General features: G+C 44.4%; 1 protein-coding gene across 1 annotated transcript in view; it reads right to left on the bottom strand.

The window, feature by feature from the left end:
- LOC110513021 (exocyst complex component 4) overlaps positions 1-15,942 on the bottom strand; it is a 234,029-nt gene that overhangs the window by 21,142 nt on the left and 196,945 nt on the right. Inside the window, exons 15-17 of the mRNA XM_090199128.1 lie at positions 11,215-11,356; positions 2,750-2,928; positions 2,039-2,198 (exon numbers count right to left, since the gene is read on the bottom strand). Coding sequence (XP_090055254.1) covers positions 2,039-2,198; positions 2,750-2,928; positions 11,215-11,356 — 481 coding nt within the window. The remainder of the gene's footprint in view (positions 1-2,038; positions 2,199-2,749; positions 2,929-11,214; positions 11,357-15,942) is intronic.

Here is a 15,942-nt window from a genome sequence, read left to right on the forward strand (position 1 = left end):
AGAAAAATACCTGAAAGGACATGTCAAGGTCCCTTATAATGCCTCTGGTAGAAGAGCACTGATAACATCACAGGGGTGAACTGGTAAATAAAAGGCTGGGCTAACAGTGTTCAATATATAAGCTGACAATGCTAATTTACCGTTTTGGTACATAAACGCTTTCCACCACATCAGAAAGGTGTGCAAAGGGTGTTCATCATACACTATATTCCTGTTAATATGTCAAAACACCAGTCACATGTCAGTGGTGTTGGAGGACACTGGTGGACATTTGGTGAGGGATTTACTGACCTAAAGTGCATTCAGAAAGTATTCAGACCCCTTGACTTTTTCCACATTTTATTACGTTACAGCCTTATTCTAAAATGATTATATTACTTTTTCCCCTCATCAATCTACACACAATACCCCATAATGACATCACAATACCCCATAATGACATCACAATACCCCATAATGACAAAGCAAAAACAGGTTTTAAGACATGTTGTCAAATAAATAAAAGAAAACGTATTTACATAAGTATCCAGACCCTTTGTTATGAGACTCAGAATTGAGCCACCTGTGGTAAATACAATTGATTGGACATGATTTGCAAACGCACCCCTGTCTATATAAGGTCCCACAGTTGACAGTGCATGTCAGAGCAAAGACCAAGCCATGAGGTCAAAGGAATTGTCCGTAGAGCTCTGAGACAGGATTGTGTCGAGGCACAGATTTGGTGAAGGGTAACAAAACATTTCTGCATTATTGAAGGTCCCCAAGAACACAGTGGCCTCCATCATTCTTAAATAAATGGAAGAAGTTTGAAACCACCAAAACTCTTCCAAGAGCTGGTCGCCCAGCCAAACCGATCAATAGGGGGCGAAAGGCCTTGGTCAGGGAGGTGACAAAGAACCCGATGGTCACTCTGACAGAGCTCCAGAGTTCCTCTGTGGAGATGGGAGAACCTTCCAGAAGGACAACCATCTCTGCAGCACTCCACCAATCAGACCTTTATGTTAGAGTGGCTAGATGGAAGCCACTCCTCAGTAAAAGGCACATGACAGCCCGCTTGGAGCTCGCCAAAAGGAACCTAAAGACTCTCAGACCATGAGAAACAAGATTCTCTGGTCTGATGAAACCAAGATTGAACTCTTTGGCCTGAAAGCCAAGTGTCACGTCTGGTGGAAACATGGCACCATCCCTACAGTGAAGCATGGTGGTGGCAGCGTCATGCTGTGGGGATGTTTTTCAGCGGCAGGGACTGGGAGACTAGTCAGGATCGAGGGAAAGATAAATAAAGCAAATTACAAGAGATCCTTGATGAAAACCTGACAGAGCTTGAGAGGATCTTCAGAGAAGAATAGGAGAAACTCCCCAAATACAGGTGTGCCAAGCTTGTAGCGTCATACCCAAGAATAATTGCTGCCAAAGATGCTTCAACAAAGTACTGAGTAAAGGGTCTGAATACTTCTGTAAGTGAGATTTTTTATTTTTTATAAACTGGCAAAAATGACTAAGAACCTGTTTTTGGTTTGTCCTTATGGGATACAGTATTGTGAGTAGATTGATGAGGATAAAACAATGTTTTTATCGATTTGAGGATAAGGTCGCAACGTAAAATAATGTTGAAAAAGTCAAGGGGTCTGAATAGTTTCTGAATGCACTGTACCCCCTCCCATCTGGTGCTCTCACTCACTCATGGGGTGTAGATTGGTGCAGTTCTGTATGATGGTTGAACATGCAGAACAGAGGGGGAGAAAGGGAGCGAGAAAGAAGGACTGCAGAAGAGAGGTACAGCGAGAGAGAGGGACAGAGGGCAGGAAGACAACGATTACACATTGATCCGTCCAAATAAAGCTGTCCTGTGTCCTTCTGAGACACAGCCTCCCACTGAATAACTTAGATTATCTCTCTCTCTCTACTTTGATTTGCCCTCCTCTTCTCTCATCCTCTTTGCTATTTCTAGCCCTTTGTCTCCCCTCTCTATCCTTCCGTCCTGTTTATCCATCTCTTACCCTGTCTTTCTTGTCCCCTTCCTGTGTGTATGTCTCACCTAGCGAAGTCCAGGTCGGCCTCTCTAGACATGGTGATGTTGGTGAGGTTCTGCTGCAGGACAAAGATGTTCCTACACATCTTCTTGATGCCAGACTCACTGATCCTCTTAAAGTACTGGGCTCCATTGATCAGAATACAGGAGATCAGGTGGCCAAGACCTACAGACAGACAGAGACAGACAGAGAGAGACAGACAGAGAGAGGCAGACAGACAGAGAGAGAGGGAGAGAGAGAGAGAGAGAGAGAGAGAGAGAGAGAGAGAGAGAGAGGGAGAGAGAGACGAGAGGAGAGAAGAGAGAGAGAGGAGAGACGAGAGGAGAGAGATGAGAGGAGAGAAGAGAAGAGAGAGAGAGGAGAGAAGAGAGGAGAGAAGAGAGAGATGAGAGAAGAGAAAAGAGAGAGAGGAGAGACGAGAGAGAGAGAGAGAGAGAGAGAGAGAGATAGACGAGAGGAAAGAAGAGAAAGTGCAAGAGAACGTGAAGAGAGAGAAAACACATTCCAGTCACATACTGCAGAATACATCCCAGTAGACAACACTTTTATTGATCACCGCAGTGGACATTTGTACCCCAAAAAGACACAGGGACAATACAGGCACACATTGACCTGAGCACAGTCAGGTGAAACAAGTACATTAAGCCAATAGAATCAATATAATTACATTCTCAACACATGACATTATCATGGACGACCCACAACAACAGACTTACCTTCAAAGATGTACTGGAACTTGTGCTGCTGCAGAGCGGCGCCAATCACCTCCTCGATGGCACTGATGTCCTTGTTGAGTTTGACCACCAAGGGGTCGTAGTCCATGCTCTCCACGTTGGCCACTATGGCATAGTTCCCCTGCTTGGCCAGGGGAATCAGGTAGTGGAAACAATGCACTCTGAGAGGAGAAGAGAGACAGATGAGGAGAGATAGATGAGGGCAAGCGAGAGGAGAAACAGATGAGGAGAGAGGAGAGATAGATGAGGAGAGAGGAGAGATAGATGAGGAGAGAGGAGAGATAGATGAGGGGAAGAGAGAGGAGAAACAGATGAGCAGAGAGAATAGATAGATGAGGGGAAGAGAGAGGAGAAATAGATGAGCAGAGAGGAGAGAGAGATGAGGAGAAGAGAGAGGAGAAACAGATGAGAGCAGAGGATAGATAGATGAGGGGAAGAGAGAAGAAACAGATGAGGGGAGCAGAGAGGATAGATAGATGGAGAAGAGAGAAGAAACAGATGAGGAGAGGATAGACAGATGAGGGGAGGAGAGAAGAGAGACAGATGAGGAGAGAGGAGAGATAGAGGAGGGGAGGAGGGGAGGAGAAAGAGGAGACAGATCAGGGGAGGAGAGAAGAGAGACAGATGAGGAGAGAGGAGAGATAGAGGAGGGGAGGAGAGAGGATAGACAGATGAGGGGAGGAGAGAGGATAGATAGATGAGGGGAGGAGAGGGGATAGATAGATGAGGGGAGGAGAGAGGATAGACAGATGAGGGGAGGAGAGAGGATAGATAGATGAGGGGAGGAGAGAGGATAGACAGATGAGAGGAGAGACATGAGGGGAGGAGAGAGGAGAGACAGATGAGGAGAGAGGAGAGACAGATGAGGAGAGAGGAGATACAGATGAGGAGAGAGGAGAGACAGATGAGGAGAGAGGAGAGACGGATGAGGAGAGAGGAGAGACAGATGAGGAGAGAGGAGAGACAGATGAGGAGAGAGGAGAGACAGATGAGGAGAGAGGAGAGACAGATGAGGAGAGAGGAGAGACAGATGAGGAGAGAGGAGAGACATGAGGGGAGGAGAGAGGAGAGACATGAGGGGAGGAGAGAGGAGAGACAGATGAGGAGAGAGGAGAGACAGATGAGGAGAGAGGAGAGACAGATGAGGGGAGGAGAGAGGAGAGACAGATGAGGAGAGGGGAGAGACAGATGAGGAGAGAGGAGAGACAGATGAGGAGAGAGGAGAGACAGATGAGGAGAGAGGAGAGACAGATGAGGAGAGAGGAGAGACAGATGAGGAGAGAGGAGAGACAGATGAGGAGAGAGGAGAGACGGATGAAAAGAGGAGAGAGACATATTGTTGATGTGTGTTTAGTCCAACCAAACCCTACAGGTAGATGAAGTCATGATGGTGATGGAATCAGCCTAGTGTTACTTATCGCAGGCATTTTGCTGATATCATTCATTATGATAAGTAGCCTATTCTAGACCAATGAGAAGTTTGAAATGAAATAACTTTGCTAATATGGGTGATTGTTAAATGGGACAATTGATGTCCCATTAACTAGTATATAAAGGATTGATGTCCCATTAACTAGTATATAAAGGCTTGATGTCCCATTAACTAGTATATAAAGGATTGATGTCCCATTAACTAGTATATAAAGGATTGATGTCCCATTAACTAGTATATAAAGGGTTGATGTCCCATTAACTAGTATATAAAGGATTGATGTCCCATTAACTAGTATATAAAGGCTTGATGTCCCATTAACTAGTATATAAAGGATTGATGTCCCATTAACTAGTATATAAAGGATTGATGTCCCATTAACTAGTATATAAAGGCTTGATGTCCCATTAACTAGTATATAAAGGATTGATGTCCCATTAACTAGTATATAAAGGATTGATGTCCCATTAACTAGTATATAAAGGCTTGATGTCCCATTAACTAGTATATAAAGGCTTGATGTCCCATTAACTAGTATATAAAGGCTTGATGTCCCATTAACTAGTATATAAAGGATTGATGTCCCATTAACTAGTATATAAAGGCTTGATGTCCCATTAACTAGTATATAAAGGCTTGATGTCCCATTAACTAGTATATAAAGGATTGATGTCCCATTAACTAGTATATAAAGGTTTGATGTCCCATTAACTACTACATAAAGGATTGATGTCCCATTAACTAGTATATAAAGGCTTGATGTCCCATTAACTAGTATATAAAGGGTTGATGTCCCATTAACTAGTATATAAAGGATTGATGTCCCATTAACTAGTATATAAAGGATTGATGTCCCATTAACTAGTATATAAAGGCTTGATGTCCCATTAACTACTACATAAAGGATTGATGTCCCATTAACTAGTATATAAAGGATTGATATCCCATTAACTAGTATATAAAGGATTGATGTCCCATTAACTAGTATATAAAGGCTTGATGTCCCATTAACTAGTATATAAAGGCTTGATGTCCCATTAACTAGTATATAAAGGATTGATGTCCCATTAACTAGTATATAAAGGCTTGATGTCCCATTAACTAGTATATAAAGGCTTGATGTCCCATTAACTAGTATATAAAGGATTGATGTCCCATTAACTAGTATATAAAGGTTTGATGTCCCATTAACTACTACATAAAGGATTGATGTCCCATTAACTAGTATATAAAGGCTTGATGTCCCATTAACTAGTATATAAAGGGTTGATGTCCCATTAACTAGTATATAAAGGGTTGATGTCCCATTAACTAGTATATAAAGGTTTGATGTCCCATTAACTACTACATAAAGGATTGATGTCCCATTAACTAGTATATAAAGGCTTGATGTCCCATTAACTAGTATATAAAGGATTGATGTCCCATTAACTACTACATACAGGATTGATGTCCCATTAACTAGTATATAAAGGATTGATGTCCCATTAACTAGTATATAAAGGATTGATGTCCCATTAACTACTACATAAAGGATTGATGTCCCATTAACTAGTATATAAAGGCTTGATGTCCCATTAACTAGTATATAAAGGATTGATGTCCCATTAACTAGTATATAAAGGGTTGATGTCCCATTAACTAGTATATAAAGGATTGATGTCCCATTAACTAGTATATAAAGGATGATGTCCCATTAACTAGTATATAAAGGCTTGATGTCCCATTAACTAGTATATAAAGGATTGATGTCCCATTAACTACTACATAAAGGATTGATGTCCCATTAACTAGTATATAAAGGCTTGATGTCCCATTAACTAGTATATAAAGGATTGATGTCCCATTAACTAGTATATAAAGGGTTGATGTCCCATTAACTAGTATATAAAGGGTTGATGTCCCATGAACTAGTATATAAAGGATTGATGTCCCATTAACTAGTATATAAAGGGTTGATGTCCCATTAATTAGTATATAAAGGATTGATGTCCCATTAACTAGTATATAAAGGATTGATGTCCCATTAACTAGTATATAAAGGCTTGATGTCCCATTAACTAGTATATAAAGGATTGATGTCCCATTAACTAGTATATAAAGGGTTGATGTCCCATTAACTAGTATATAAAGGATTGATGTCCCATTAACTAGTATATAAAGGATTGATGTCCCATTAACTAGTATATAAAGGTTTGATGTCCCATTAACTAGTATATAAAGGGTTGATGTCCCATTAACTAGTATATAAAGGATTGATGTCCCATTAACTAGTATATAAAGGATTGATGTCCCATTAACTAGTATATAAAGGGTTGATGCCCCATTAACTAGTATATAAAGGATTAATGTCCCATTAACTAGTATATAAAGGAGAATGAAAACGCGGTAGTGGAAATGTATTGCTCAGCTCTACTGGGATGTTTGACTGAAATCATCCACCATGTAACTATCAGGACAGATTGTGATATGTAGATATCAGTCTACTGTAACTTAATCTAATGTCTCCCCTCCACCTCTGTCTTTCAACGCATTTGTCCAAGTGTGACGTTCTAATCCAAGAGCCACCATGGGGGTGCTTAGTTTCCCTAAACACCTGACTGATACATGATCTCTGGCTGCTCACACCTTCATCAGAACCCCCAAAGACCACCTTCATCAGAACCCCCAAAAACCATCTTCATCAGAACCCCCAAAAACCATCTTCGGCCCCGGTGGCTATTAAAAACATGAGTGGAGACATAAAAACCAACACCCTCTCGCTCTCTCTCTTTTTCTCCTTCTCTCTCCCTTCCTTTCCCACCCCCTCTCACACTCCTTCCCTCTCTGCATCTCTCTCTTTCTTCCTCTTCCTCTCCTCTTCCTGATGGCATCATTTGCCACCGTTACTGTCGGGGGAAATGTGGTTGATGGGTAAAAGTCAATAAGGCGTGGAGTAGTAGAGCAGTGCAGAGCTCAGGGAGGGTTTCTCGCCCCCTCTCTTTTTTTCAGGGCGATCATAAACATTACTGCAGAAGAGAAACAATATCTCAGAGCCATGATGAGGGATGGAGGGATAAAGAGAGGAAAGAGGAGATGGAGGGATAAAGAGAGGAAGGAGTTGATGGAGGGATAAAGAGAGGAAAAAGGTGATGGAGGGATAAAGAGAGGAAGGAGGTGATGGAGGGATAAAGAGAGGAAGGAGGTGATGGAGGGATAAAGAGAGGAAGGAGGAGATGGAGGGATAAAGAGAAGGAGGAGATGGAGGGATAAAGAGAGGAAGGAGGTGATGGAGGGATAAAGAGAGGAAGGAGGAGATGGAGGGATAAAGAGAAGGAGGATATGGAGGGATAAAGAGAGGAAGGAGGAGATGGAGGGATAAAGAGAGGAAGGAGGTGATGAGGGATAAAGAGAGGAAGGAGGAGATGGAGGGATAAAGAGAGGGAGGAGATGGAGGGATAAAGAGAGGAAGGAGGAGATGGAGGGATAAAGAGAGGAAGGAGGAGATGGAGGGATAAAGAGAGGAAGGAGGTGATGGAGGGATAAAGAGAGGAAGGAGGAGATGGAGGGATAAAGAGAGGAAGGAGGTGATGGAGGGATAAAGAGAGGAAGGAGGAGATGGGGGCTGTTGATGGAGAGAGAGTTGGTTGTTTTCTGGGTCTGGTTGGAGAGGAAGGAGGAGATGGGGGCTGTTGATGGAGAGAGAGTTGGTTGTTTTCTGGGTCTGGTTGGAGAGGAAGGAGGAGATGGGGGCTGTTGATGAAGAGAGAGTTGGTTGTTTTCTGGGTCTGGTTGGAGGATCACTTGTTTTAGACGTTAATGGGTGAATTCACTGGATCTGCAGGGAGACATTGGTCTGAATGTATTATTAGATTGTCTTGCACTTGTTTAACCCCCTCCAGTTGACTGACACACCGGTGCACCAATCTAAGTCATCTCATTTTTATTTTTTATCCCATCACAATCCATCAGTTTAAGCTAGAGATATCTGTTTTATTTTATTGGATGAGTCTCAATCCACCACCATTGCCACACTTCCTCATCTGCAGTGAAAGGTGGCAGAGCTAGAGTGGTGTTAGTCAGACCATTTAGACATCCCAAACACGATGGTGGTCTCCACAAGTGTCAGGGGACTCGTCTGAAGTCGGGACCATCCATTTGCCAACCTCTGTTTGTAGTGTCTGAACACTTTGGGCTACACACGAACTAGTCTGAAGGAAACAGATGTTGTGCCTACCCCATAAAAGGGGTTAAATATGTATTTTAAAAAATTATATATATTTCCTGAGCTTCCTTATATCTCCTAGATATAGGACAGACACTTCAAAACCTTATTCCTTATGACTGTTTTATGAATGTGCTATCAATGTGGGGTATGGTACTAAAGCCTAAATTCAATATGTTACCTAATAATAATCATATACATACAGTGCCTTGCGAAAGTATTGGGCCCCCTTGAACTTTGCGACCTTTTGCCACATTTCAGGCTTCAAACATAAAGATATAAAACTGTATTATTTTGTGAAGAATCAACAACAAGTGGGACACAATCATGAAGTGGAACGACATTTATTGGATATTTCAAACTTTTTTAACAAATCAAAAACTGAAAAATTGGGCGTGCAAAATTATTCAGCCCCTTTACTTTCAGTGCAGCAAACTCTCTCCAGAAGTTCAGTGAGGATCTCTGAATGATCCAATGTTGACCTAAATGACTAATGATGATAAATACAATCCACCTGTGTGTAATCAAGTCTCCGTATAAATGCACCTGCACTGTGATAGTCTCAGAGGTCCGTCAAAAGCGCAGAGAGCATCATGAAGAACAAGGAACACACCAGGCAGGTCCGAGATACTGTTGTGAAGAAGTTTAAAGCCGGATTTGGATACAAAAAGATTTCCCAAGCTTTAAACATCCCAAGGAGCACTGTGCAAGCGATAATATTGAAATGGAAGGAGTATCAGACCACTGCAAATCCACCAAGACCTGGCCGTCCCTCTAAACTTTCAGCCCATACAAGAAGAAGACTGATCAGAGATGCAGCCAAGAGGCCCATGATCACTCTGGATGAACTGCAGAGATCTACAGCTGAGGTGGGAGACTCTGTCCATAGGACAACAATCAGTCGTATATTGCACAAATCTGGCCTTTATGGAAGAGTGGCAAGAAGAAAGCCATTTCTTAAAGATATCCATAAAAAGTGTTGTTTAAAGTTTGCCACAAGCCACCTGGGAGACACACCAAACATGTGGAAGAAGGTGCTCTGGTCAGATGAAACCAAAATTGAACTTTTTGGCAACAATGCAAAACGATATGTTTGGCGTAAAAGCAACACAGCTGAACGCACCATCCCCACTGTCAAACATGGTGGTGGCAGCATCATGGTTTGGGCCTGCTTTTCTTCAGCAGGGACAGGGAAGATGGTTAAAATTGATGGGAAGATGGATGGAGCCAAATACAGGACCATTCTGGGAGAAAACCTGATGGAGTCTGCAAAAGACCTGAGACTGGGACGGAGATTTGTCTTCCAACAAGACAATGATCCAAAACATAAAGCAAAATCTACAATGGAATGGTTCAAAAATAAACATATCCGGGTGTTAGAATGGCCAAGTCAAAGTCCAGACCTGAATCAAATCGAGAATCTGTGGAAAGAACTGAAAACTGCTGTTCACAAATGCTCTCCATCCAACCTCACTGAGCTCGAGCTGTTTTGCAAGGAGGAATGGGAAAAAATGTCAGTCTCTCGATGTGCAAAACTGATAGAGACATACCCCAAGCGACTTACAGCTGTAATCGCAGCAAAAGGTGGCGCTACAAAGTATTAACTTAAGGGGGCTGAATAATTTTGCACGCCCAATTTTTCAGTTTTTGATTTGTTAAAAAAGTTTGAAATATCCAATAAATGTCCAATCCAATATCCAATAAATGTCGTTCCACTTCATGATTGTGTCCCACTTGTTTTTGATTCTTCACAAAAAAATACAGTTTTATATCTTTATGTTTGAAGCCTGAAATGTGGCAAAAGGTCGCAAAGTTCAAGGGGGCCGAATACTTTTGCAAGGCACTGTATATACACCTAAAGGGGTTGTAAAATTAAAAACGATATTCCTGCCACTTGGTGAGCTATAAAGTTGAAGGCTGGGGCTGAACGAATGTAACCGCTCTCAAATTCATAGGTGGAACTATTCAAGGTCTGACAGTCAACATGGTAGTCTGACAGAACATCAGCCTGCTAACTCAGTCTGCCCCCACTCAGGACCAGGACTGAAGAACACTGGGAAACCATTGAGAGGAAGATTCTAGAAATCACGGTTGTGTTCGCTAGGGACTAAATAAAAGAAAACAGAGTGAAGCGGGCAGTAGTATGATCTGTACTTGACCAATAGGGAAAGGTCAATGTGAACATGACCAATAGGAAAAGGTCATTGTGAACATGACCAATAGGGAAAGGTCATTGTGAACATGACCAATAGGAAAAGGTCATTGTGAACATGACCAATAGGAAAAGGTCATTATGAACATGACCAATAGGAAAAGGTCATTATGAACATGACCAATAGGAAAAGGTCATTATGAACATGACCAATAGGAAAAGGTCATTATGAACATGACCAATAGGAAAAGGTCATTATGAACATGACCAATAGGAAAAGGTAATTGTGAACATGACCAATAGGAAAAGGTAATTGTGAACATGACCAATAGGAAAAGGTAATTGTGAACATGACCAATAGGAAAAGGTCATTATGAACATGACCAATAGGAAAAGGTCATTATGAACATGACCAATAGGAAAAGGTCATTGTGAACATGACCAATAGGAAAAGGTAATTGTGAACATGACCAATAGGAAAAGGTAATTGTGAACATGACCAATAGGAAAAGGTCATTATGAACATGACCAATAGGAAAAGGTCATTGTGAACATGACCAATAGGAAAAGGTCATTATGAACATGACCAATAGGAAAAGGTCATTATGAACATGACCCAGGCTGGGTGTTTATCCTGGAGAGTCCATGTCCGTACGTACCTGACCTCCAGGTGGAGGACCAGCAGACAGCGGTCAGCGATGTCCTGGAAGGCCCTGGACAGGTCAGTCAGAGTCTGGAGGATCTGGTCCCTGCTGCGGACGCTCTCATTGGTCACCTGGGGGTCCGAGCCTGGAGATCCACCTGAACACACACACACACACACACACACACACACACACACACACACACACACACACACACACACACACACACACACACACACACACGTTACATTATAGCTAAATATAAAAAATACCACAGCAGTGTTTCCCACACCTCTCTTCGAGTACCCAGGACCATTCCACACCTCATCTTGAGTACCCAGGACCATTCCACACCTCATCCTGAGAACCCAGGACCATTCCACACCTCATCTTGAGTACCCAGGACCATTCCACACCTCATCTTGAGTACCCAGGACCATTCCACACCTCATCCTGAGAACCCAGGACCATTCCACACCTCATCTTGAGAACCCAGGACCATTCCACACCTCATCTTGAGAACCCAGGACCATTCCACACCTCATCCTGAGAACCCAGGACCATTCCACACCTCATCTTGAGTACCCAGGACCATTCCACACCTCATCTTGAGAACCCAGGACCATTCCACACCTCATCTTGAGAACCCAGGACCATTCCACACCTCATCTTGAGAACCCAGGACCATTCCACACCTCATCTTGAGAACCCAGGACCATTCCACACCTCATCTTGAGAACCCAGGACCATTCCACACCTCATCTTGAGAACCCAGGACCATTCCACACCTCATCCTGAGAACCCAGGACCATTCCACACCTCATCTTGAGTACCCAGGACCATTCCACACCTCATCTTGAGAACCCAGGACCATTCCACACCTCATCTTGAGAACCCAGGACCATTCCACACCTCATCTTGAGAACCCAGGACCATTCCACACCTCATCTTGAGAACCCAGGACCATTCCACACCTCATCTTGAGAACCCAGGACCATTCCACACCTCTCCCCGAGAACCCAGGACCATTCCACACCTCATCTTGAGAACCCAGGACCATTCCACACCTCATCTTGAGAACCCAGGACCATTCCAGACCTCATCTTGAGAACCCAGGACCATTCCACACCTCATCTTGAGAACCCAGGACCATTCCACACCTCATCTTGAGAACCCAGGACCATTCCACACCTCATCTTGAGAACCCAGGACCATTCCACACCTCATCTTGAGAACCCAGGACCATTCCACACCTCATCTTGAGAACCCAGGACCATTCCACACCTCATCTTGAGAACCCAGGACCATTCCACACCTCATCTTGAGAACCCAGGACCATTCCACACCTCATTTTGAGAACCCAGGACCATTCCACACCTCATCTTGAGAACCCAGGACCATTCCACACCTCATCTTGAGAACCCAGGACCATTCCACACCTCATCTTGAGAACCCAGGACCATTCCACACCTCATCTTGAGAACCAAGGACCATTCCACACCTCATCTTGAGAACCCAGGACCATTCCACACCTCATCTTGAGAACCCAGGACCATTCCACACCTCATCTTGAGAACCCAGGACCATTCCACACCTCATCTCGAGAACCCAGGACCATTCCACACCTCATCTCGAGAACCCAGGACCATTCCACACCTCTTCTCGAGAACCCAGGACCATTCCACACCTCTTCTCGAGAACCCAGGACATTCCACACCTCATCTTGAGAACCCAGGACCATTCCACACCTCTCCCTGAGAACCCAGGACCATTCCACACCTCTCCCTGAGAACCCAGGACCATTCCACACCTCATCTTGAGAACCCAGGACCATTCCACACCTCTTATCGAGAACCCAGGACTATTCCACACCTCTTCCCGAGAACCCAGGACCATTCCACACCTCATCTTGAGAACCCAGGACCATTCTACACTTCTTCCCGAGAACCCAGGACCATTCCACACCTCTTATCGAGAACCCAGGACCATTCCACACCTCTTCCCGAGAACCCAGGACCATTCCACACCTCATCTTGAGAACCCAGGACCATTCCACACCTCATCTTGAGAACCCAGGACCATTCCACACCTCTCCCCGAGAACCCAGGACCATTCCACACCTCTCCCCGAGAACCCAGGACCATTCCACACCTCTTCCCGAGAACCCAGGACCATTCCACCCCTCTTCCCGAGAACCCAGGACCATTCCACACCTCTTCCCGAGAACCCAGGACCATTCCACACCTCATCTTGAGAACCCAGGACCATTCCACACCTCTTATCGAGAACCCAGGACCATTCCACACCTCTTCCCGAGAACCCAGGACCATTCCACACCTCTTCCCGAGAACCCAGGACCATTCCACACCTCTTCCCGAGAACCCAGGACCATTCCACACCTCATCTTGAGAACCCAGGACCATTCCACACCTCTTATCGAGAACCCAGGACCATTCCACACCTCTTCCCGAGAACCCAGGACCATTCCACACCTCATCTTGAGAACCCAGGACCATTCTACACTTCATCTTGAGAACCCAGGACCATTCTACACTTCTTCCCGAGAACCCAGGACCATTCCACACCTCTTCCCGAGAACCCAGGACCATTCCACACCTCTTCCCGAGAACCCAGGACCATTCCACACCTCTTCCCGAGAACCCAGGACCATTCCACACCTCTTCCCGAGAACCCAGGACCATTCCACACCTCTTCCCGAGAACCCAGGACCATTCCACACCTCATCTTGAGAACCCAGGACCATTCCACACCTCTTATCGAGAACCCAGGACCATTCCACACCTCTTCCCGAGAACCCAGGACCATTCTACATCTCTTCCCTAGAATCCAGGACCATTCCACACCTCTTCCCGAGAACCCAGGACCATTCCACACCTCTTCCCGAGAACCCAGGACCATTCCACACCTCTTCCCGAGAACCCAGGACCATTCCACACCTCTTCCCGAGAACCCAGGACCATTCCACACCTCATCTTGAGAACCCACGACCATTCCACACCTCTTATCGAGAACACAGGACCATTCCACACCTCTTCCCCGAGAACCCAGGACCATTCCACACCTCATCTTGAGAACCCAGGACCATTCTACACTTCTTCCCGAGAACCCAGGACCATTCCACACCTCTTATCGAGAACCCAGGACCATTCCACACCTCTTCCCGAGAACCCAGGACCATTCCACACCTCATCTTGAGAACCCAGGACCATTCCACACCTCTCCCCGAGAACCCAGGATCATTCCACACCTCTTCCCGAGAACCCAGGACCATTCCACACCTCTTCCCGAGAACCCAGGACCATTCCACACCTCTTCCCGAGAACCCAGGACCATTCCACACCTCTTCCCGAGAACCCAGGACCATTCCACACCTTATCTTGAGAACCCAGGACCATTCTACACTTCTTCCCGAGAACCCAGGACCATTCCACACCTCACCTCGAGAACCCAGGACAATTCCACATATGCCAGATCTCAATTACAAGAACCAGGAGGAGAACCAAATCAAATCAAAATGGTATTGGTCACATACACATGGTTAGCAGATGTTATTGTGAGCGGAGTGAAATGCATGTGCTTCTAGTTCCGACAGCGTAGCAATATCTAACATGCAATCTAACTAAATCAAAACAACTACCTAATACAAACACATCTAAGTAAAGGAATGGAATAAGAATATATACATATAAATATATGGAAGAACTAGGATGAAGGAGAACTAAAGAGAACCAGGGAGAACTAGGACGAAGGAGAACTAAAGAGAACCAGGGAGAACTAGGACGAAGGAGAACTAAAGAGAACCAGGGAGAACTAGGACGAAAGAGAACTAAAGAGAACCAGGGAGAACTAGGACGAAGGAGAACTAAAGAGAACCAGGGAGAACTAGGACGAAAGAGAACTAAAGAGAACCAGGGTGACTAAGACGAAAGAGAACTAAAGAGAACCAGGGAGAACTAGGACGAAGGAGAACTAAAGAGAACCAGGGAGAACTAGGACGAAGGAGAACTAAAGAGAACCAGGGAGAACTAGGACGAAAGAGAACTAAAGAGAACCAGGGTGACTAAGACGAAAGAGAACTAAAGAGAACCAGGGAGAACTAGGACGAAGGAGAACTAAAGAGAACCAGAGAGAACTAGGACGAAGGAGAACTAAAGAGAACCAGGGAGAACTAAGACGAAAGAGAACCAAAGGAAACCAGGGAGAACTAGGACGAGGGAGAACTAAAGAGAACCAGGAAGAACTAAGACGAAAGAGAACCAGGGAGAACTAGGACGAAGGAGAACTAAAGAGAACCAGGGAGAACTAAGACGAAAGAGAATTAAAGAAAACCAGGGAGAACTAGGACGAAGGAGAACTAAAGAGAACCAGGAAGAACTAAGATGAAAGAGAACTAAAGAGAACCAGGATGAAGGAGAACTAAAGAGAACCAGGAAGAACTAAGACGAAGGAGAACCAAAGAGAACCAGGAAGAACTAAGATGAAAGAGAACTAAAGAGAACTAAAGAGAACCAGGGAGAACTAGGACGAAGGAGAACTAAAGAGAACCAGGGAGAACTAAGACGAAAGAGAATTAAAGAGAACCAGGAAGAACTAAGATGAAAGAGAACTAAAGAGAACCAGGGAGAACTAGGACGAAGGAGAACCAAAGAGAACCAGACACAATGAGTTGATGTAATCCAGAACTAACACACTTAATTCAACTAATGAAGGGATTGATGAGAC

The sequence above is a fragment of the Oncorhynchus mykiss genome, chromosome 15 (assembly GCF_057628025.1).
Source record: "Oncorhynchus mykiss isolate SJ-2025 chromosome 15, ASM5762802v1, whole genome shotgun sequence".
Lineage (NCBI taxonomy): Eukaryota > Metazoa > Chordata > Actinopteri > Salmoniformes > Salmonidae > Oncorhynchus > Oncorhynchus mykiss.